The sequence below is a fragment of the Chionomys nivalis genome, chromosome 10, assembly GCF_950005125.1.
Source record: "Chionomys nivalis chromosome 10, mChiNiv1.1, whole genome shotgun sequence".
In the NCBI taxonomy this organism is placed as follows: domain Eukaryota; kingdom Metazoa; phylum Chordata; class Mammalia; order Rodentia; family Cricetidae; genus Chionomys; species Chionomys nivalis.
In genome coordinates, this window is record NC_080095.1 from 34,525,461 (window position 1) to 34,549,094 (window position 23,634).

The window sequence follows — 23,634 nt, forward strand, 5'->3', positions numbered from 1 at the left end:
CCTTCCTAGTCAGAAACCACTCCAAGCATGTCAAAGATCAATGAGAACACTTTATTAAAAACATGCATCCAGATTCCGGCTAAGCCTACGGGATCCCAACCATAACCAGAAATCATCTACAGCTCGGAGTCTTGAGCTATAACATGGTAACCTTACATATGCATTGAGTTGGCTTTTAAAGCTCCCATCCCAAGCTACATTTTCTGAGCAATTTTTTGGGTTTTCTTTTCTTTTCTTCTTTCTTTCTTTTTCTTTTTTTCTTTTCTTTCTTTCTTTCTTTTTTTTTTTTTTGAGACTGGGTTTCTCTGTAGCTTTGGGGCCTGTCCTGGAACTAGCTCTTGTAGACCAGGCTGGCCTTAAACTCACAGAGATCCACCTGCCTCTGCCCCCCGAGTACTGGGATTAAAGGCCTGCGCCACCACCGCCCGGCTCATTAGGTGGGTTTTCTAGAACCAAAACGAAGCAGCAGTTTTTGGTTATCTTCAGATTACACAGAGCAACACAAATGCAGCTCTCTGTTAAACAAACGAGGTTTGCTGTCTGAACAGCTGGCAGCCAAGGCCATTTTCTCTTTGCGTTCCTCTGATGAGAAGAGGGGCTTCCTATGAGCCAGTTCTAAAGAAACATGTCCTGGGGGAATCTGCATTCTTATTTACTATACTAGTACAACTCTGCCTTCCTTATTTTATACTTTCTAGGTTTGGTTAGCATGCTATTTATCTTAGAGTTGTGTTGGAGGCAATACTTTTTCAGGTAAATTCTACTTCTGTGTAGCTTAGTATTTTCTCAGCAAACATTGGTAAATCCTCTATGATACTTGTTATTGTTTTTTCTTTTCTTTTCTCCAAAAAGACAACTTGTGGTTGTCTATTCTCTTCTCCCACTATGTGGGTGCTGGGGATGGGACTCAGGCCTCTTCGAGCCATCTTTCCCACCCTCTGCTCTGTCCATTTATATGACCTCACCTCTCCTTGTGACCAAGGACACTGATCTTATTTCTCACCATCTTGAACCACTTGAAGAAGAATCATGATCGAAAATCATGGACACGGGAGCCCACTTAGAATATGGCTCCTGAGGTTACTAGCTGTGCCACGTTGGGCAGGTCTCTGAAACCCGTTCATTTGTGAGTGGAATGAGAGCTTGAATGAACAGAGGAGTAGCTTTTCCGAGCTGTTACAGCAGGACCGGGAGCATGTGTTTGTGATAGCTGCTAAACACTATTCCTGTTCCAGTTCCAGAACTCCACACTCCCTTTGCCTTGACGTTCATGGCCACCTTTACTCATTATTCAATTTTAGACATAGCTGCTTTTTTTCATGGGAGCCTTTCCTGGTCTATTAAATAAACCACCCCACCCCATTGTTTCATCCCTTCCCAGCCCTGACTGACATTTCCTTCTCTGTTTGTTGACTTCCTCCAGTAGATTATAAACTACATGCAAAAAGCTTCCTCATACCCCTGCTGTGGCTAGGATAATGCCAGGTACACAGGAGATGCTCACCAAATATTTGCTAACAACTTAATAAATGGCCATAGCACATGGGTATACTCATAGAAATAATATTTATGTTTTCATTTTATTTTTTTATTTTTTTGAGATTATAATATAATCACATCATTTCCCCTTCCTGTTTTCTCCTCCCTAACCCTCCATGATACCCCTCCTTCCTCTCTTTCAAATTCATGATTTTTTTATTAATTGTAGTTGTTATTATGTGTGTATATGCCTAAATGCATAAATACAACCTCTTCAGCCTGTCTAGTGTTATTTGATGTTTATGGTTTCAGAGCTGATCATTTGTCATTGGAGAGCAAATTGGTGTGCTCTTCCCTGGGAAGACTAGCTCTTGCTCTCAGCATCCCTTAGGTGCCTGTTGTTCTATGTGTAGGGTTGAGGCCTACAGGCCCTCCCTGAACCAACATCAGCCTGTCTATTATTGTCCTTGATCAGCTCCTGCTTTGGTAGCTGTGTTGGTGAATCTCCATGGATGTGACTTCTGACATTCCTAGGAGATACAACACAGTAGACTCTCTGTTCCTCTGTCTCTTATAATCTTTCCATCCTTTCTTCCTCAGTGATCTCTAGGCCTTAGGTGCAGGGGTTATATTGTAGATGTATCTGTTGGGACTGGAAGGATTTACATTTTTACTACATCACCAGCGAGGTCCCCTCTAACCATGCATTGCATCCCTGATCCTTTCCACTCAATGCCATGTAGTGTTATTATAGCACCTGATATCAACACCCTGCGCCCCATGCAGCTATTATGGATGTGATAGTCCCCTTCACCTAGCTCTTCAACCTTCCTCTTTGCATCTGCCTCTGTGATTATGTCCCGATTTTTTTTTTCTGGTAAAATTATGAGTGTAGAAAGTCATCTAGTAGATCCTTGTGTAGAAACTAAAAGAAAAGGAAGTAGGCAAATGAAGGTGGAGTTAGAACAGGTGGCACAAGGCCAAAAGAGGAAATAGGTCAGAGGTCAGGGACAGCTTGAAGTGTCAAGTGTGATGGAGTATCTCCTTGGCACTCTTGCAAGTAGCCAGCTACCGAAATAATACACGTCATAGCTAGTACCTTTCACTTGTGACATTCTAGATATTCAATCCCAGATGTTTCCAGTAAACTGCCTTATCTTCTCAACCTTAGAAACTCAGGGTAGTTGAATGAGTACACTGAACACCGAGATGATACAGCTTGAAGCTGATAGGGTTGGGATGCAAGCCGAACCTGCTTCACTGTTCCTGCACACCGGAAAAATTAGCTGCGCAGTGAGCCCTCTCTCCATGACATCATCTTTTCTTATAGTCTCCCCTCCCCCGCCGCAGTCCAACAATGTTGGCCTTATTTCTCAGCTGCAACCACTTTGCTCCCACAGCCATTAAGCCCAGGGCTTTCCTGCTGCTCGTGGGGAAGCTTGCAGTTCTTTCCCTCCTCGGTTTTAAATCACATTCATTTCCAAATCTAAAACTAATCTAACTCCTGTCGTGCCCTCTCCTTGCTCCTTCCAGGCCCCTGCTACTTACCCCCTGATTTTCTTCTGGTTTTTAAAAGCACAGCAGTGGCTTGGGTAAGAGAGGTCAGCCCGCGTGAGGTGGAGGAGACTCAAGGACAGAGGGAGCTTCTTGAGAGTCCAAGTGTCTTTGGCGATCAGTTCCTTCAGGTGCTCCAGGCCTTTGGAGGGAAGGGCGGTGACACTGGTGGAAGACACATCTCTGGGATTCCGGGGACAAAATGACACAAACAGGCAGTGAACAGCCAAGGCCTTTTAGTTTTTGCCACCCCTCACCCCTCCAAACCACACAGTCCTGAGATTGATGGGGAGATGACATGCTCCTTTCCAGATGACACGGACTGTGTAATCTGAGTTCATTACCTGCACCCACTGGTCCACAGCAGACGTTGAGTGTCCAAGTCAAGGTTACAAGGAACTGCTGTTTTTTAAAGTTTTCATCAATCTTTGTTGTGTGTATGCATATTGTGGGTGTGTCAGCACACACATGTCGTGGTGTGCATGTGGAAGTCAGAGGGCAGATTTGTGGAGTTAGCTCTCTGCTTTCATCTTTACGTGGGTCCTGGGGATGGAACTCAGGTCTTCGTACTTAGGTGGCAAGTGCTTTGTACCTAGTGAGCCATCTTACCAGCCTAGAACTGCTGTTTTTATTGCATGGAAGTCTTGCATTTAATCAGCATAACTCCATAAATATTTTTTTCTTTTGATAAACTCTTGGAATCAGAGAGGACAAGAATGTTATTTTGTAAAATGACGTCATACAACTATTAAAAGATCTCAAGAAAAAAAATCAAACAAGGTCAACGGCACTTAAACTCTTATCACTTTCTGGAGTTGGGGGGTGGGAGCTTAATGTCTGGAGACACATAAAGTACTCATTTGTAGGATTAGGATCAATATTATGAAAATACTCTCCATTAAACGCAGAACTGAAGAGTTCAATAGTTACATAGTGAGTCATGGCTAAGAGAACTCTCCCCAGCACAGTTTCTTTTAGAAAACCAAATATATTTCATTTTTTAAAAAACCAATTATTTTATTAATAATCTAACATTACTTCTGCAAACTGTGGGAGGGAGATGTGGTGGGGCAAGGGGTTGTTAATATTATTGTTAATTATTAAAGTAGAATGGTTTTGACTTTTAAGTAACAATTATCTCTTCTCTAGTCCCAAAGAGTAAAGACTATATGTCTTGTTGATGTGTATACAGATATATATATATATATATATATGATGCTTATACAGAGTAGAGACTGTATGTCTTGTTGATGTATATATATATATATATACACACACACACACACACAGATGATGTCTATACAGAGTACAGACTGTATGTCTTATATACATACAGATATAATGTCTATCAGAGTAGAGACTGTATGTCTTGTTGATGTATGTATGTATATATATATATATATATATACACACGTACAGAGATGATGTCTATACAGAGTACAGACTGTATGTCTTATTAATGTATATACAGATATAATGTCTATACAGAGTAGAGATTCTATGTCTTGTTGATGTGTATATATATATATATATACACACAGATGATATCTATACAGAGTAGATACTGTATGTCTTGTTGATGATTTTTCTTGCATTGCATAATTACTTGAATAAAGCAATGAATATTTAATCTGCCATCTCTCTTCTTTAGATAGTCACTATGCATTCCCTATCCAAGGCATATATTTATACTTAAAATATTTACTTTAAGATGTGTGTAGTGGTATATGCCTTTAATCATAGCACAAGGGAGGCAAAAACAGGTGGATCTCTAAGAGTTCTAGGCCAGCCTGATTTACAAAGCAGGTTTCAGGATAGCAAAGACTACATAATGAGACATTGTCTCAAAAAGAAAAGACAAAACTAAATTTAAAAAAATTAATATTAACCTGGCCTGGTGGCATATGTCTGTAACATCAGCACTTGGAATTTGGAGGCATGTGGATCAGGAGTTCAAGGCCATCATCCTTGGCTACACAGTGAGTTCAAACTAGCCTGGACTACAAGAAGCACTGTCCATATACCTATGTGGTAACCGATAGCTCTCTGATAGAACTTAAGACTGACTTAACAAGAGGGAAACCATACTTGTTACTGGAAACCTAGCCAACTAACAGGGCTAGTGAAGTCATGGACCTTGGAGGAGAACCCACAATGTCACTCTACTAAACCAGCATATCCATAACTACATTCTAAATACTTGTCTTATACCCACAGATAAATCTAGTCCTTACTCCTCATTAGGGAATCCTCTTTTGCAACAAATGGAAACCAACACAGAAGATCACAACCAGTTAAAGTATAGAGTTGTGAAGCCCAGTCCCAACATATACATCTGTAAAACAATTCCTAAACCCAAGGCTCAGGGATCACTGCAGAAGAGGGGGCAGAGAGATTGCGAATGAGAGGAGCAGGAAGCTTGCGTCTCCTAGGAATGCCAGGAAGTACACCCATAAAGTCTCACCATCAAGACTTCCTAAATGTGAGTTGAACAAGGACACCAACAGTAGACATGCTGACGTTGGTAAAGGGAAGACCCATAGGCCCCAGCCCTACACAAAGAACTACAGGCAACTAGGAAAGCTGGGAGTGGAAGAAGTTGTCTTCCCCAGGGAAGCACACACCAACTAGGTATCTAATACCAAACAGCCAGCCCTAAAACGTACATACGAGTGACAGCATAGAGACTGAGCAAGTTACAGTTAATGTGTCAGTTAATGTGTTTACAAATACAGAGGTGTGTACCTGTGCATATATGCGTGTAACAATACTGAATGGAAAATAGAGGTCGCGAGTTTGAAAGAGCAAGAAAGGGCATACGGGAGGGTCTGCAGGGAGGAGAGGAAGGGGGGAAATGATGTCATTATAATCTCAAAAAAGTTACAGAAAAACAAGAAGGAAAAACAATTAGTAGTGTCTGCTTAGCAAATAAAATCTAATGTTGTCAACTCTTCCATTACAATTGGATTTAGCTGGGATTTTATCATCAAGGTTCCAGATTGCCAGAACTTGATACTGTTCTTTTTTAAAATTTATTTTATTTATTTATTTAATTAATTTATTTATTATGTATACAATATTCTGTCTGTGTGTATGCCTGCAGGCCAGAAGAGGGCACCAGACCTCATTACAGATGGTTGTGAGCCACCATGTGGTTGCTGGGAATTGAACTCAGGACCTTTGGAAGAGCAGGCAATGTTCTTAACCTCTGAACCATCTCTCCAGTCCCCTAAAATTTATTTTATTAGTATTATTATTTACTGTTTTATGTTCATTGGTATGAAAGTCATATGTTCTGAAACTGGAGTTACAGACAGTTGTGAGCTGCCATGTGGGTGTTGGGAATTGAACTCAGGACTTCTGGAAGAGCAGCCAGTGCTCCTAACCTCTGAGCCATCTCTCCAGCCTCCTCCTCCTCCTCCTCCTCCTCCTCCTCCTCCTCCTCCTCCTCCTCCTCCTCCTCCTCCTCCTCCTCCTCCTCCTCCTCCTCTTCTTCTTCTTCTTCTTCTTCTTCTTCTTCTTCTTCTTCTTCTTTTTTAAACAAATATAAAGCTCATATATTATCCTTGCTGTCACCATAGAACTATGATTCTTGTGGGAGAAGGTGTCATATTAGTTATTTTGGTTTGTTTTCTATTTAAAATTTTACGGTTCTGTGTTCTCCAACCTTGCCTGTTACCGAGAATGAACTTTGGCACTTGTCCCTGAATGCCCTTGCCTGTTACCAAGAATGAACTTTGGCACTTGTGATACTCTCCAGGTGATTAACACCAGCACAAGATGTTTGGGAAATTGGCATAAATAATTCCGCAGCTGGGGAAGGAGCAGGGGGAGGAGAAAGCGCCTTTAGCACAGCTGTGAAGTGTGACCTCTCCTGTCCTTTGGATGCCCCTCACTCCCTGTCCCTACCCCCCTCACTCCCCCCTCCCCCACCATGCTATCTTCAAGGTCAGACCATCTTTCAGTTCTAGTTTCTCTTGGAGCAAGTTAGGTACCTCTACCCTGTGGTCCATCCATCTGTCTGTCATGTTGAAGGAGGATAGCATCTTTTAGGTACCTCTACCCTGTGGTTCATCCATCTGTCCATCATGTTGAAGGAGGATAGCATCTTTTAGCTCCTTTGCCCTGTCTTGCTCTCTTCCAGGCGAGTGTGACTGGCATAGTATGTGAATGTGGCCCCACACAAACACTGTAAACGTGCTGAAAATATTACGAGATGTGTGTGTGTGTGATTTTTTTGTTTTGTTTTGTTTTTATAACTTGGTTTTACATTGTGGGTGGTGTCATCGACAGCCTGGTGATCCTGGGTTCTGTAAGAAAGCAAGACTTGAGGAGCAAGCCAGTAAGCAGCACCCCTCCATGGCATCTGCTTAAATTTCTGTCTTCAGTTTCCTTCCCTGTTTGACTTCCCGTCCTGACATTCTTCAGTGATGAGCAGTAATATGGGAGCATAAGCCAAATCCTTCCTTTGCTTTTGGTCATGATATTTCATTATAACGTATAGTAACTCTAACAGCAGGCACGGACAGAGACAGTGTTGAGCATGAGTCATATACCTGAGAAACCTCTGTGGCGTGATGTGTGCTTGGAATTTACTGGAACTCAATAAATCTTCATTTTCTTTTTCAACTCAAAGCAAAGGATGCAGTCAACACGACTCGAGCCTGGAGCTGAATTAGTTTGTGTAGCTGCTCATTTGACACCTTCACCCGCATGCCTCGCAGACACCTCCAGCTAAACAGAGCTGAAACTGAAGGGTGGGGTTAGCGACTGCTACCCCTCTTCTTTATTCTCCATTTTTCCCTGTCATAGTACTCAGTACTCTTATGGCTCAGTTGCTCAAACTTGGAGTAACTCTGGTATGTAAAACTTCAAGATTTAACATAGCAAAGAGCTGTGGGTTAAATTTCAAAAGTTTTCAGATCCATACACGTCCAGCAATTTGTACCTTTGGGTTCTCCATCTTGGATTAAACCAACTTGACCTTAAAAACTTTAAAAAAAAACTTGTATCTGCATTGAATATATAGAGAGTTTTTCTCATTACTCCCCCAACAAAATATGGTGATATAGCATAGCACTTACTTTGCATAAGGTAGCATAAGCAATTTATAGAATATTTAAAATATAAGGGAGGACATAGCTGGGCTAAATGCAAATACAATGCCATTTTATATAAGGGATTTGATCAGTGTGAATTTTGATATTCTTATTGGATCCTATAATCAGCTCCTCTCAGATACCGACTATGCCCGAATCTTCGCTTCAGACCCTCTCAGTCCAGCTAGCATCATCTTTTGCTGCAGTCGCTTTCATATTTACTCTTTTTCCTCCTGATCTGTTTGCAGACACCACCTAGAATGGTCTGGAGAATCAAGTAATGTCACTCTCCCGCCTCACTTCCCAGTGGCTCCCCAGTGTCCTATCCGTGCTTTATGTCTTATCCTTCAAGGCCTCGCAGCTCCAACTTTGGTCTCAGGGGTGGAAGGCTCCTTGATGCAGCTCTAAGCATCCGTTGTCCATGCTGTGCTTCAGGTGTCCTGGTGTGACTCTCCTGAAGCAGGTTGTTCCGCCCACCCTGGTTCACACTCACGGGGTCAAGTCGTCAGAGTCGAGTGGGATTTGTTGCTCTTCTCCTCATCCGTGCTTTAAACTGACCCTGTCTTGCCGAGGTCTGAAGTTCTCAGCAGACACTAGAATGTTATCAGAAACAAAGGCAGCAGCTCCTTTCTATTTCCCAGGTGACCCCGCGAGTCATCTCTACTGGAAATAGTACGACTGGAATGGATCGTCCCTTCCTTCCTACCGGTATCAAAGGGAATCTTTCCTGCCTTCTATACACCAGCTTCTGGGGTTTGAAGCTACAGTTCTTTCATGTGGTCTCCTTTGCCCTTGTTCTACATTCATGCCCTCAAGATCTATAGTGGAATAAAACCGAGCTCCCGCCAGCCATCAGATACATCAGATACAGTTGTTCATGTGCCCATATACTTGTGACCTGTAGTGATATTTCATTTGTATTTTAATAAATAAAGCTTGCCTGAAGATCAGAAAGTAAAACAGCCCCACTGGCCAGTCTTACAGACCAGACAGTGGTGGCACACACTTTTAATCCCAGTCACCACACTAATTTGCCATAGTGGTGGTAGTGGTGCACACCTTTAATCCCAGCACTAAAGAGGAATATAAGATGTGAGGAGACAGCTCTCACACACAGTCTCATTCTGAGATTCCTGGAGGCAGGATTGCCATATCTGTCTGAGGTAGAGGTAAGAGTCAGCGACTGGCTGTTTTGCTTTTCTGACCTTCAGGTTGAACCCCGATATCGGTCTCTGGATTTTTATTAATAGTGCTACAGTGACCCTCCCTACCACCATAGCTTAAGTCTCAACTACACTTCATCTGAGTTTTGCAAAAATGTCACGAAGATCTTCCGGAAATCTAATGATCCCCCTGCCTTAACACTCAGAATAGGATGCACTGCCGAAAACACAATCTTACCACACTACTGCAGCAGCGAGCGAGGCACGGTTCCTTCAGAACATTCAGCTGCTCAGAAGAATATTGCCCTTCCCTCCACAGAGAGACTGTCCCTAAACTCTGTCATCTGTCTTGATATTCGCTCTCGTTCAGTTAGACCACACTTTCAAACAACTTCGTAGAAAGACCAGCTAGAAAAGAGATTTTCAGCTTGCTTGCAATTTTCATTCTTTGCCTTGCTAGGATTTTGGGTTGCAAACTCTTATTAAAAAAAATCCCTCTTTCAAAATTGAAATTACTTGTCTTATTATAGTCTAACACCACTGTTGCTTTTCATAAATAGGATACCACTCAAGTTCCTATTATTTGGATGAGCTTTAACTCTGTGTGTCTGTGTGTCTGTCTGTCTGTCTCTCTCTCCCTGCTGTCTCTCTCTCTCTCTCTCTCTCTCTCTCTCTCTCTCTCTCTCTCTCTCTCTCTCTCTCTCTTTCTCTCTCACTCGCTCCCCCCCCATGTGTGTGTGTACCTGCCCATATGTACGTGATGGTGATTAAACTCAAGTTTTATGCCCTCTACAGCTGACATTCTAAGCCCCCACCCCAGAAGTCATTAGAACCTTCTTTTTATCCTCAGTGTAAGAGTTCTCGAAGCTGTACCACACTGTGAATCCTTTTACCATTTTTTTTCTTCTAGTCACAGGGGTTTGGATCCTGCTTAGTCTGAACCATTAGGAAATGTCCTTCTTTGAAAACTCTTCTTGGGAAGACTCATTTTTCCCAGTTTCTCTTCCTCCTTTCCGGAGTTCCCAGGAAGTGGGAAAGGAACCTCTTGTATTCCCCAGACACACCTCATTCTTTTCTTGTAATTATCACCTGCTGCTCTGTGATCTTCTGGTAGAATGCCTTCACTGTATTGCCCATCTCTTGCACTGAATTTTTCACTGTAACTTCAAGAGAGCTTGTACTCTGTCCTGTTTAGAGCAGTAGTTTTGATACTTAGACCTCAGGCTCGCGATATGGTTTGTCAAGTGCAAGAGAATCTTTCTGAGCCTTTCTTGTTCTTTCGTTCTTCCCGTAACAGGATGACCCGTGAAACCCAGTGCAATGCTAATGAATGTGGATATAACCACACTGGATTTTAGGAAGGCAAAGGAACAAATACAGAGGATAAGTTTGAAATTCAGGTATGGTTTCTGGCTTCCTCATTTACTAATGGTCGCTTAGCAGCAGCCGTCAGTATCCTCAATAGAGTTGTGGGGGATGAAATGTCTTATCAGATCTATCAGGTCACTAATTATTGCTCTGTGAAAAGTGAGTGCCTTGCTGTTCTCTGCAGGGTCTGATTCTTCAGACTCCCTTTCCTATTTGTTTTCCTGGGTTTTGGGCTCTCAGGGTAGAAGCATTCTTTGCCCTGGTGCCCTGTGGTTACTCATTAACACTTAGAAGTGAGCTTGGCCGCTGGCTGACTTTGTTTTTGGGCAGCTGCAAAGAAAGATGGCCGTTGTGTTACTGGACTCCAAAATGGTCAGGTTATATTCCAGCATGGGGCGGGGCGGGGGGGGGACATGAGCCCCTACCCCAGCTGATGACCTACTGATACTTGGTGGCTTTGGAGTGAGGAGAATCAGTTCTCTGGAAGGGTGTGGCCGGCCTCGGTGGATCTTCACGCTCTAGCAAACGGCCCACATGCAGGGATATTTTGGCAGCATGAATTGGGCTCGCTGAATTACTTTTAAAAAACAAAAGACACTGAGTTGGGAGGGAGGCAGGGAGAAGGGAGTGTTTCTGGGAAGAGTTAGGGGGAGAAGTGGGGAATGAATATAATCAAAATATATCGGATGTGTGTAGTAAATTGCCAAAGAATGAAAGTATTGTATTTATAAAATGTCAGGTTACGCTGTCCTTTTCGCTTCCCTGTTTTTTAAAATTTTAATTTAATTTAATTTTTTGTTTCCCTGTGTTCTAACTTCTTCACAAAGGAGACTTGAAATCTAACGTTCTGAACTCCTAATAAGGATACGTTATGATGACAGCATTTTGCATGAATGGGTTAGGCAATATGATGATCGAAACTGATTGTCAACATGACAGCATCTAAATCACTGAGGAGATGAGTTTCTGGATATGTATGCCTGTGAAGGATTATTGATTTGCGTTAAATAAAGTGAGAAATCCTATCCTAAAAGTGAGAAAACCTGCCATTCCATGGGATGGGATCCTGGACTAAAGAAAAACGAGAAAGCTCGACAAACACATATAGTCGAGCACATGGAGTCATCTCTGTCCGGTTCCTGACTACAGCTACCATCTCCACGCCTTCCCTGCCATGATGGAGGGTACCCTTGAACCATGAGCCAAAACAGGAAACCCTTTCTCCCTAGGTTGCTTGTCAGGGGATTTTATCTCAGCGACAGGGACAGACACATTCAGCCAGTCCTCCTTTGTTCAGTTCCGTGTTGTCTCTAACACGGGGACAGCAACAGGCCACACACATCACCTCTAAACCCCGTACTACAAGGGTCCTGGGCAGAGCAAGACAGTTGCCTCTGGCTGTCTTTCCCTGGGAGATCTCTGCATTTTGCTTCCCTTCTCCCCTGCCTTTCTCTTTCATGACTCTCCCGACTGTGGACACGCCCTTACCGTCTTCTTTGCATAGGTTCAACCTATCATCTTTTCCTTTTAGCCGCCACTCTGCTGGGCATGTGGACTCTTCAACAGCTTAGACAATGCTGCCAAATGCCGAGCTAGAGCAGACAGCCTCCCGTCTCTGGTGTGGATGGAGAAAGAACATTAGTCTGAAGAAAATCCTCAAGCTTAACAATTCAGGGTTCTTTTAATGTACTTGAAACTGTATCTTGTCTTATTTACACCATCTTTTTTATTTGATCACTTTGCATCCTAGATTTCCTTAGTGCAATTTCTTACTTACAACTAGGCATTCAACAGACAGTTAAAGCCCACAGGTTCCATAATTTGTGCCATGAGAGTTCATGAAGCTTCCTGTTGTTTTATGGACCCTACAATGAAGGATTTCTCACAAGCCGGGATCAATCAAGAGAAGAGCTCTACCACGAGGAGATGAGAACACAGGGCCTCTGAGTCACAATTTAATGAACAAGATAGATTTCTATGTCCTGTATGCCCACGTGACAGCCCACAACTTCCTCTTTCCTTCCACTATTGTGGGAACAGAACTGGAGGAGAGACAAAGAAGTTGGTATTTACCCATGTTTGCATGGGGCAAATCGTGCACATAATTCTATGAACTAAAACCTCCATGTTGTACTTACGTTGGTGGCTTATTTGTAATAATAATATTATTACATATGATAATATCCAGACAGACCGACCTCCCCCGTCAGTTAGCCGGCTGCCAGGATTGTCTGGTTAATGGTGGTATCCCGAGTAAATGCTGTTGCAGAGTGTAACTCGCTTGATTGTTTTCACCTTTGCTACAAAGTCCTGTGTATCCTCAATTCTTTTAGACACAAGTCATTGAATCAATATGAATAAAACCATCAAAACTTATGAGATGGATGGTGATGGAAAAGGCCATACTTTTTTGAAATTGAAAGTACAAGATAAAATTTGTGTGAACATATTTAGCAGAGTCTCACTGGCATTCACAAAAAGCAGTTTTTTTTATATTTAAAGATATGAAACAGGGGAAGGAAAAACATAACTGTACTGTTTGTTCTTCAGGTTCATCACTGTGGAGAGATCATGGTTAACAAACGTTGACTGGTTGGGCGGGAGAGATGGCTCAGAGGTTAAGAGCACTGGCTTCTGGCTGATCTTCCAGAGGTCCTGAGTTCAATTCCCAGTAACCACGTGGTGACTCATAACCATCTGTAATGAGGTCTGATGCCCTCTTCTGGTGAGTAGGCATATATGCAGTCAGAACACTATATAATAAATAAATAAACTTTAAAAAATGTTGACTAATAAACTATGAATTTATGTGACATTTAGGATGATTTTGCCAGTTTTGTTTTCCTGGGGTTTATTCAACAAAACTTCTCATGTTCCATTTTTTCCCCCATCTCTGTCCTGGAACTCGCTCTGTAGACCAGGCTGGCCTCGAACTCACAGAAATCCGCCTGCCTCTGCCTCCTAAGTGCTGGGATTAAAGGCTTGCGCAGCCACCGCCTGGCTTGTGCTATCACTGCTCGGCTGCATTTTTTTTTTATCATGTTAAAAGACAAACACAGAACCACCCTTTACTTGAACAATAAACTTTGGTTAAATTGTGCTATAAGAGAGCTTACGAGGGCTGGAGAGATGGCTCAGTGGTTAAGAGCATTGCCTGCTCTTCCAAAGGTCCTGAGTTCAATTCCCGGCAACCACATGGTGGCTCACAACCAGCTGTAATGAGGTTTGGTGCCCTCTTCTGGCCTGCAGACATACACACAGACAGAATATTGTATACATAATAAATAAATAAATATTAAAAAAAGAGCTTACAACTTTTAAATTATTTTCTTTGAGATAAAACCTTATTCCACTAGTATTTAGCATTTATGAAAGTATTTATTCTGAATGAATCTCTAGACTTAGGGCAGTAATTCCCAAGATTTTAGTGAAATTTTTCTTTATTTAAGATAAAAAACAACAAGAAAACGAAAACTTTCCTCTTGGAGAATGGTAATGGTTATATTTTTAGTTGATTAAAGAAAAACAAGTATTTGTCTGACTCTGAGAATCTTCACACTAACTCCATCACCTCTCTCCTACCCAAAGGAAGCCACTAGCTAGTGTCTACTTTGCGAATGATATCTCACTAGTTGTTAAAAAGTAATGCAAGTTGCGGGCGGTGGTGGTACATTCTTTAATCCTAGCACTCGGGAGGCAGAGGCAGGTCAGGTGCCTCTCTGTGAGTCTGAGGTCAGCCTGGCGTTCAGAACTAGTTCGAGGACAACCAGAGCTGTTACACAGAGAAACCCTGTCTCCAAAAACAATACAAAAACAACAACAAAAAGGCAATGCTAGCCTTATAGACAGCTGTGATTTAAGGTATTAATTTTTTTCCCCATGCCAGTGACTACAGTAGTAAGAGATCTCATTAATAAATGAGGATTTGGGGGAAAGTCAGGATCCTTAGTTTCTAGTACCACTCCAATTGATCTGACGACGCCTAGGGTTGATGTTGTCTATCCCTGGATCTTGTCCAGAAGCCAGTACACAGTGCAGGAGGTTTAACTGTCTATATTTGCTCTGCACAGACTTCCGTGAGCCTCTTTCAATGCCTTTGCTGTGACCATGAAGGTGGGGCTGCGTCTTAAGAGGCATGAGGTACTTGGCTCCTGAGTCGGGCACTGCATCAGATCTGTTGGTCTAGGGTTTGCACTACTGCCATAATCAGTAAGCACAGAGGCCTGTCAGATTAACATCCTCTAACCTTGAATCCCTAGGAGGCTTCCCTTTCCAAGACAACTACCACAGGCGTTCCTCTGTGCAGCGCAGAAAGAAAGATGGGGTCCAAGCCGATGTGGTTTTCAGAGCTAGGTTCTCTCCTTTGAGGGAGGTACAATCCCTTATGAGAAGCTAGGAGATCCAGAAGAGCTAGAACTGAATACCTAGGACTAATAAAGCCAGGGTTAGAGGCAAAGAAAGGATGGCATGGGGTGAATTGAAGAGGTCACACCCTGTAAAGGGTTCTAATGTCCTCACGACCACCCTACAGTCAGCCCTTCTTTCTCATCAGATCAGATTCTCCACAGTATGACCTCAGAGAGTCTTTCAAATGCTATGTTTTGAACCTAGCTGTCAGGGACTTCTAGTCTGCTCTTTGCCCTTCCTCAGCTAAGCGCCGTCCTCCCCCCCATCCCCCTCCCTGCCTAAAGCCCGCCTCCTTTAATAAGGTCATTGCTAAACCACACTAACAAGAGCTAGTACCTTGGTTTTCTAAATATCTCCTTATGGCTCTTTTACATTAAATTTATGTCATAGCCACTTATATACCTTCTCTTAAATATTGTTTTGACCTCTCTCAAAAAAGAGTTCTCATCTCTTTGTTCAACAAAGTGCCCAAGACAAAAATGAGTGAGCAAGCGTCTGCTGCCACCAAGGCTTAGATCAGCCAGCTGTCCTCAGGAAAGGAAGGAAACAGCGGGGTATAAACCCGTGACGGCAGAGGGACGGCAGTTAGAACTCCAACTGACTTCTTTTCGGACCAGCTGTTATCCAAATAGAAAACTGGACACAAGATTTGAGCAGACACTTTTCAAAAGAAATTATGCAAATGCTAGTAAGTACATGAAAAGATGATGAACATCATTAATATCAAGGAAGCACAAACTGAGACTCAAAATTTCATTCATACACACTGTAATAACTAGACTCAAACAAAACGACAGTAAAGCTAGGTGTGGCGATATATGCCTGAAATCCCAGCACTTGGGAGCTGGCTGCTAGCAGGAGCCTGAATTTGAGACCAGCCTAAGTTACCCAGTGAAGCTGCGTCTCAAAAAATTAAGGGCTTGGGATGTAGCTCAGCGGTGGAATGTTTGTCCAGTGCATGCAAGCCCTGGCTTCAGTCTCCATCAGCACACACACATGCACACACAAACACATGATTGATTAGAATGAAAAAAAGTTGACTGGGATGAAGCTCTCATCTATTATTGATGGAGAATAAAAAAAATGAGACAAACAATCAGGGCTGGGGAGATGGCTCTCCAGTTAAGAGCACTGGCTGCTCTTCCAGAGGACCTGGGTTCAATTCCCAGCACCCACATGGCAGCTTATAACTGTCTGTAACTCCAGTTCCAGGGGTTCTGGCACCCTCACACAGACATATATGCAGGCAAAACACCAATGCACATAAAATAAAAAAAATCTTAAGAAAAGAAGATGAGAAGACCATTTTGGAAAACAGTTTGGTAGTATATCCAACAAAGTTAAACATTTATCTGCCCTGTGGCCTGGTAATTTTGCTCCTAGATTTTTATGCTAGAAAATTCAAAAGATACGTAGTTGTTTATAAGAGATCAGGACTTGAGAGAAGGTCCTGGGGAACGAGAATGTTCCCAGGCTTAGCCAGGGTAGAGTAATCAAGTGCTACAAGTAAAAATGGTTGTTGTTTCATATAAATTATGCCTCAATAAAAAAATTTTTTTCAAACATGATCTACCTAGAAAACAGTGCATTTGATACACCTGTGGGTTTCAGGCATGCTAGAGAGAACTTCATCACAAATTTCTGCTAAGACTATAACCTTGGGATGATCATAAAGAGCCAAAGAAAACAAAAACCTATTCTATACAAACAAAAAAGGTTGGCAGTGCCATGCCTGGGGTTTTTCAAACGACTAATTTGAAAAGAGCTGACATCAACAAATGCTTATTCTAGTTCATAAGTGTAGTACGAACTCAAGGATATAAACACAAAGACGGTCTCTTCTTAAGATATACTTATAATAGTAATTGGGACTGTTATGGTAATTATCATCAGCTCGCTAAATGCTGTTAAGGCGAGTTACATAATTTAGAATCTCGAGAGCCCTGATTATTATGGAAAGCACTGCATTTCGCCGGGTGGTTTTCTTTGCTGTTATAAACACAAGGAGCTTCTCTTTCAAAATAAAGTGGGGCGGAAACAAGGCACTCAAAAAATGGAAAGTATAAAAATGGAAAGGGAGATGGACTGTCTCTGCGACAACAATCAGTCAATAAAATGTTACTAAGTTCCCAACTAAATTAAAAAGCCTTCGTAGAAAAAGAAGATCGTAAGGACTGCAGAATAGATGACATCTCCGATTTGTGCTTGGTAGAAATCAGACTTTTCTGGGAGAAACGACCTTGAAAAAGAAGCCGTGGCACAGGCAAGTTTAGTGATCTCTGTTGACTGCGGGGATGAGCACTCTTTTACCGCGACACTGCACGGGGCAGAATATACGCAACACATAATCCCCTTTTCTTTAGATGGCACTTGTAGATTTTTCAAGTTTAGCATGTACACCAAATGGCAACCACGCCACGGCTATTTGACACTCAATTACAAGGCATCTGATGTTCCTTGAATATTTGCTAATGTGATGGTGAGGACATCACAAAACTGTGAAGTACAGTCCTTTTCCTATGGGAATCTTCAAGTCTAATTAGGGGAGGATTGTGGGAAAGAAAACGAAGGTGTTGATGCAGGCAGGCTTAAAGAGCTGCCACGGGTCGTGCCTACACAATTTTAAGAATATCCGCGCTTCGCATTTGAGAATGCTATACTTCGTTTCTTATTTTTGCTCTTACGGAACCTTCAAGAGCTGACAATTTCCTTAACTTTCTCATTGCATTTTCTTTGGTTCAATTAAAATTTTTCTTAATGTAGTGCATGGGATTTGTTAGGTCTCAAACCCAGGACAGGTCTCACTGGGTACCCGAGGCTCCTCCCAGCTCTCAGCACCACTCAGTACCAGTGGCTCCTCCCAGCACTCCTCACACTCCGCCCCCTACCCTAAACCTCTCCCTCCTAAAGGATAGGTTTCTGCTTCTTTTCCTCAGCCTGTACCCTAAATAACTCTGTCATTTTGGCTACTCTCCTCTCTTGGCCTAAGCCACCTCTCTTGGTTAGCAGCTCCTCTCCTGCCCTCCCTCTACCTCTCTCCTCTCATGGTGTGGTATAGTCTGCTGGCCATGTTCTCCTTTATATCTGCAATAAAAATTTTCTCCATACTCTGTAGCTAGTCTTTCTCTGTCCTGCCTGCCAGCTCCCAAATCACAACACAGAGACTTATTATTAATTATTAACACTCAGCCAATAGCTTAGGCTTATTTCTAACTAGCTCTTATGACTTAAACTAACTCATTTGTATCAATCTACCCTTTGTCTCATGGCTTTATTACCTTTACTCTCTATACATGCCGTTTCCTCTCTGTTTGGCTGGCAATTCCTCAAGTCTCCATCCTTCTTCCCAGCTTTCTCTCTGCTCCCAAAATCCTGCCTAGCTATTGGCCATACAGCTTTTTATTATACCAATCTGAGTGACAAATCTTCATAGTGTACAAAAAGATTATTTCACAGCAATACTTGTCCTTTTATTCCATTTTTTCATTCAGTACTATTTCTTTAATTAAAAATTTAAAAAATTATGTATTTTGTTTTATGTGTATGGGTGTTTTGCCTGCATGTATGTATATAAGTGCACCATATGTGTGTCTGGAACCCTCAGAAGTTAGAAGAGAGTCTCAGATCCCCTGGAAATGGAGTTACAAAAGGTTTCAAACCACCAGATAGGTGCTTGGAAACTAACCTAGGTCCCCTACCAACAGGTGGTCATAACTGCTGAGTCCTCTCTTGACCCCTAATTTACTTTTTATTTTGTGTATGTATATGTGCGGGTATGTATTTGTGTAAATACAGTTTATGTGGGTGCATGTGTGTTTATCTATGTGTGGTATATATCGGGGGGTGTAGCTTTGTATTCTGAGAGACCAGAGGATGGTGTCCGATGGCTTCAGGTGTCTTCCTTTTTCACTTTGTCTTGTTGCTTTGAGGCGGGGTCTCCCCCAGAACCTGAAGCTCACAATTTGTTTTTCCCCCCATCTAGACTGAAAACTGGTAAGGTGCAATGACCCTCTTGTCCTTACTTCCTTCAGCGCTGGTTTACACGCCAGCACGGAACCACACCTGGCTGGTTATTGCTAGGTCTCACACTCCAAAGGGCAGTGCATATGTCCAGAAATAGCAGTCTTGGCTCAGCGCACACTGGACTATAGGATTGCTGGTGGATACTTTCAGCATTCCTCGGGAACCTGGGAAACGGGTTTCTGTCTGCCTGGAAGAGCCACTTCCCTGTTCTCTTCCTTTCTCTGGCAGATGAGGCATCTTGCTCCCACTTGACACATACCAAAGCCAAGGCTAAAGTCCAGACTCCTCAAGTCTGTATTCACTTGTTATGCATCTTCCAGCCCCTGCTGGCCTCCTGGCCCTTCCTGTCTCCTCCTCTCCTCCTCCAATAAACTATGTCTTCTAGATTATAGCTCACTTCCTGATTTCTTTTAAAATGATAATGATCCCCCCCCCCCATTCTCTCTCTTGCTATTTTCTGCTGTTCTCACTTCTCTCACAGATAGCCTTGGCCCTGTCCAGTCTGCTTCTTTTTCTCTCTGCTCTGGACTCTTTCAGACGCCTTTGGATGTTCTCCCTCTCGTGCCTCCAATAAAACTCTTCCCACCAAATCACGGAGTGGACATCTTGGTGATCCCTTTACCGTGCTCTTGCTTATAGTAGTTACACGGAAGTTGTGGTCTGTGCACAAACCACGTTTGTGCAGCAAGCACTCTAAATTCCAGAGCCATCTCTCCAGTTCCCCTCCCCCATTTTCTAAGAAGTAAATGAAAACCCTGGAAACTTTATAATCTGAGCATCCAATTTCTCTGTAATCCATATCTCCAATCTAGTTGCTAAGGCCTCCAAGTTGATCACTTTCAACTTGGCCTGTTTCCTTCCATTCGGTCAACATTTCTTTGGGTCTTTCTTTTAGAGTTCATCGGCTGGTTTTCTTCTATAGAACATGAATGGAACACTCTCCTGTCACCTTTACCCACTCACTCCCCTTCCTCATATAGCTCTACTTGCCTAGTAGTTTCAGGACCTCTTTAATCAAAGCCACATCTAGGATTTGGCCTGTTACCCTGTGTATTGGAATTTCATTCTTCCCCAATGATAGCTTTTCGTTTCATAATGAGCTGTTTCTGTCTTTGCCTCTTTCTTATTTGTACATCTTGGCTTGAAGGGACCTCTTGCTAAATCTCCTGTGTGCTCCAATGTTTTACAAAACACCTCCCAAACTAGACCAGTATTGCTCCTCATTTTAGTTTTTTATTAATTAAGCTTATTCCTAAACAATGTCATACATGTATATAATGCATTCTGTTTACTCTCCTTTATCCCCTCCCATCCGTACCAACTCCCCCCTCCTCTCTACATCTCCCCTTCTCAGATTTACATCTCTTTTATTCATTTTATGACACACTGCGCTTAACCAGGGCTGTCTAACCGGTCATAGGTTTGTAAAAAAAAAACATTGGACTATAAGTAGGCTCACTGGTGCCTAGAAGACTGAGGGAAATAATGCCTGTCTTCTGGAATCTACCCCTAACCCCATGCTCAGTTATGAGGGCTGGTCTCCAAGCTCCCCTCATCCAGCCTGACCACTGATGGGCCACTGTGGTGCAGACTCGGCGCACACAGCCATCACTAGTGTGAGCTCATGATTGCAGATGGTACCCCTTGCATGCTCTGCTCATGATTGCAACGGTTACCTCTTGCATGCTCTTCTGTCTGGACTGGCAACCGTCCATTCTCCTCTTAGCATACACCTATTGTCCACCAGTTTTCGTCGTCATCTGTATATGTGTTAATCCAATTTAATTTGTTCTAGTTTTACAAGTAAATGTTTCCTCTTGCTTCTAATGAATGGCCTTGTGGATCGTTAGGGTACTGGGTTTTATTTCACTCAGGACTAATTAGATGGTCAGTGATGAGCTCTTAAAGCAAGGAAATGAAGAAGGTGGCAATGATACAGAAGCTTGAGGGAAGCAGACTTGGTAGGACATGATCGCCAACTTCATGTGTGGGGTGTGGTTAGAACAGATGCACAAACAGTTGCATTGGCCAACTATTAAAAAAAAAGAAACACTTATATCCATCTTCCCTCAGATGTAAGATCTTCCAGATAGGACTCAGACTATAATTTATAGTTTTTCTCCTTTGTGTTGGGCATCAGGGGGTTGCCTTCGTGTACAATTTCTCTGTAAAGACAGAGCACTTTCAACTTACTTGGAAATCTCATATCTTACAATTTCGTAAACAGTCACTGGTCCACAAACAGAAGGCCTATAACTTGGGGCCTTCTGAGTCTCAAAGGCTTCTTTCTTCTAAGAGGTAACCTATACAGCCAAGTGGGGAATAGTGGCAAAACCCTTACCCAAAGATAGCAGCTTTCTCTTGTCTTGAATGTTGGTGTGGTGGTCTGAGTGAGAACGGCCCCATATGTTGTGGAATATTAGCTTGAGCTATGTTACATTTGTTTGTCTTGTGGAATATTTGATAACGATGCAGATATGTGTAGCGTTCTTTTATGTTGCTTCCGTTTAACTGTAAAGCTGTGTAACTTTGCCTGTCTGTTTTAACACCTGAGCTGCCAATAGCCAGGCAGGATTGGGATAAGCAGGGCTGGCAGGCAGAGAGAATAAATAGGAGGAGAAATTGAGGTTTGAGAGAGGAAAAGGAGGAGAGGCAGATGCCTGGGGCCAGCCACCCAGCCACAGAGTAAGAAGGGAAGAAAGACATACAGAATAAAGGAAGGTTAAAAAGCCCAGAGGCAAATGTAGTTAAAGAGAAACAGGATAATTAAGTTAGAAAAACTGGCAAGAAAAAGCCAAGCTAAGGCCGGGCACTTGTAAGTAAGAATAAGTCTCTATGTGTTTGTTTGGAAGCTGGGTGGCAGGCCCCCAAAGAGCAAAGATTAAAAACAAAAACTACACCTATAGGCTCATAGGGAGTGGCGCCCTTGGGAGGTGAGGCCTAGTCAGAGGGCCTGTCACTGGGGGCTGGGTTTTGAGGATTTCAGATGTTCAAGCCAGGTCTAGTCAGTCTCTCTCTCTCTCTCTCTCTCTCTCTCTCTCTCTCTCTCTCTCTCTCTCTCTCTCTCTCTCCCCCTCCAGCTCTCAGATCCAGACACAGAACTCTCAATGACCTCTTCATCATCATGTCTGTCTATACTCACCAAGCTCTCCTCCCCCGTGATAATGGACTAAACCTCTGAATTTTAAGCCAGCTTCCCATGAAATGTTTTCTTTTGTAATAGTTGCTGTGGTGCCTCTTCTGTCATAGCAATAGAAATCCTAACTAAGTTGACATTGCCTCTCTTCACACCTCTTTCATTCCAGAAAAGTAAAAGAGAAAACTACTGAAAAGCTACCAGCCATTCATTTGTGCTACTCACAGCAAGGTTGGTCCACTGTATACTCCTCCAAAGGCATCTTTGTCAATAGCTGTCAGGAACTTATTCTTGTTTAGATAACTAGACAGGAGAGAGAGAGAGGGAGGGAGGGAGGGAGGGAGGGAGGGAGGGAGGGAGGGAGGGAGGGAGGATATGAATTACGCAAAATTAGCCATCACATAACAGAACAAACATCAAAATAAACTGTAACCAAGGTCACATCAATTTCAAAGTCACTTTATATTCTCTTGGCTTAAGCACCAATCTATGTGTCAGGAATGCAAGGTTTTATTGTGGCAGGAATTTGAAAATTAATTATATTTTGGGCCTAGTTTGCATATCTACATTTTATCAAAGTTGCCCAAATTTCCTATATCCTGGCAATCATTTTTTTCTACTTTGACTCAAAGTTTGCTTTCCAAAATTGACCGTTACTCCCATATAGCTTTGAAGCTAGGACTTAGTTAAGAGTAGTTAGAGGTTGGATGGAGATGGTAGGGTGGTGGGAGGTGGCAGGGATGGTGCGAGACTCGGTTCTTTTTTTTTTTTTTTTTAGCAGAGTTGCCAGATTTAACAAATTAAAACACATGATGTCAGTTTAATTCGAATCACTGATAAGCAGTGAATAATTTTCAAGAGTAAATATTTCCCATGCAAATTTATCTGTTGCTTATTTGAAATTCGAAGTTAATTGAGTGCATGCATTTTAGCCAACAACACCAGTTGGTGTAGGGATATTGTATAAGTAAGATTGCTATACCTTTTGTGAAAAGTGTGTTGATCTTTCTCTTTTTATAACGCATTAGCCATTTGAAAGGATAATATTTCTTAGGCAATTTAAGTGGCAGAGTGCTTTTGAAATAAGATTTCCTCCAAGTGAACAAAAGCATCCAAGGATTTAGAAATCGGTCCTTCCCTCCCCCGCATAGCTTTTTTAGAGAGGAAAATCGTCTAAAATGAAATAAAGTACATCCATCTTTGACATAAATGACCCCAATTTACGCATTTACAATAACTTGCAGCATAGCGTAGGAAATTCACACTAGTGAGTGACCGTGACTTGATGCAGGATAAACACAGTGGGGACGGCTGGGAGGTCTGCTTAATTATAGATAATGCTTCTCGGATTGCGTCAACGAGTTTCTCGCTGCAGGGTGGTTAGTGCTGAAGGCTGCTGGCTAAT

The 23,634-nt window shown here is 42.5% G+C and overlaps 1 protein-coding gene across 1 annotated transcript in view; it reads right to left on the bottom strand.

The window, feature by feature from the left end:
- The window catches only part of Tshr (thyroid stimulating hormone receptor), a 136,721-nt gene that overhangs the window by 5,131 nt on the left and 107,956 nt on the right, over positions 1 to 23,634 (bottom strand). The window contains exons 8-9 of the mRNA XM_057783237.1: positions 22,455 to 22,532; positions 3,028 to 3,216 (exon numbers count right to left, since the gene is read on the bottom strand). Of these exons, the coding sequence (XP_057639220.1) occupies positions 3,028 to 3,216; positions 22,455 to 22,532 (267 nt within the window). The remainder of the gene's footprint in view (positions 1 to 3,027; positions 3,217 to 22,454; positions 22,533 to 23,634) is intronic.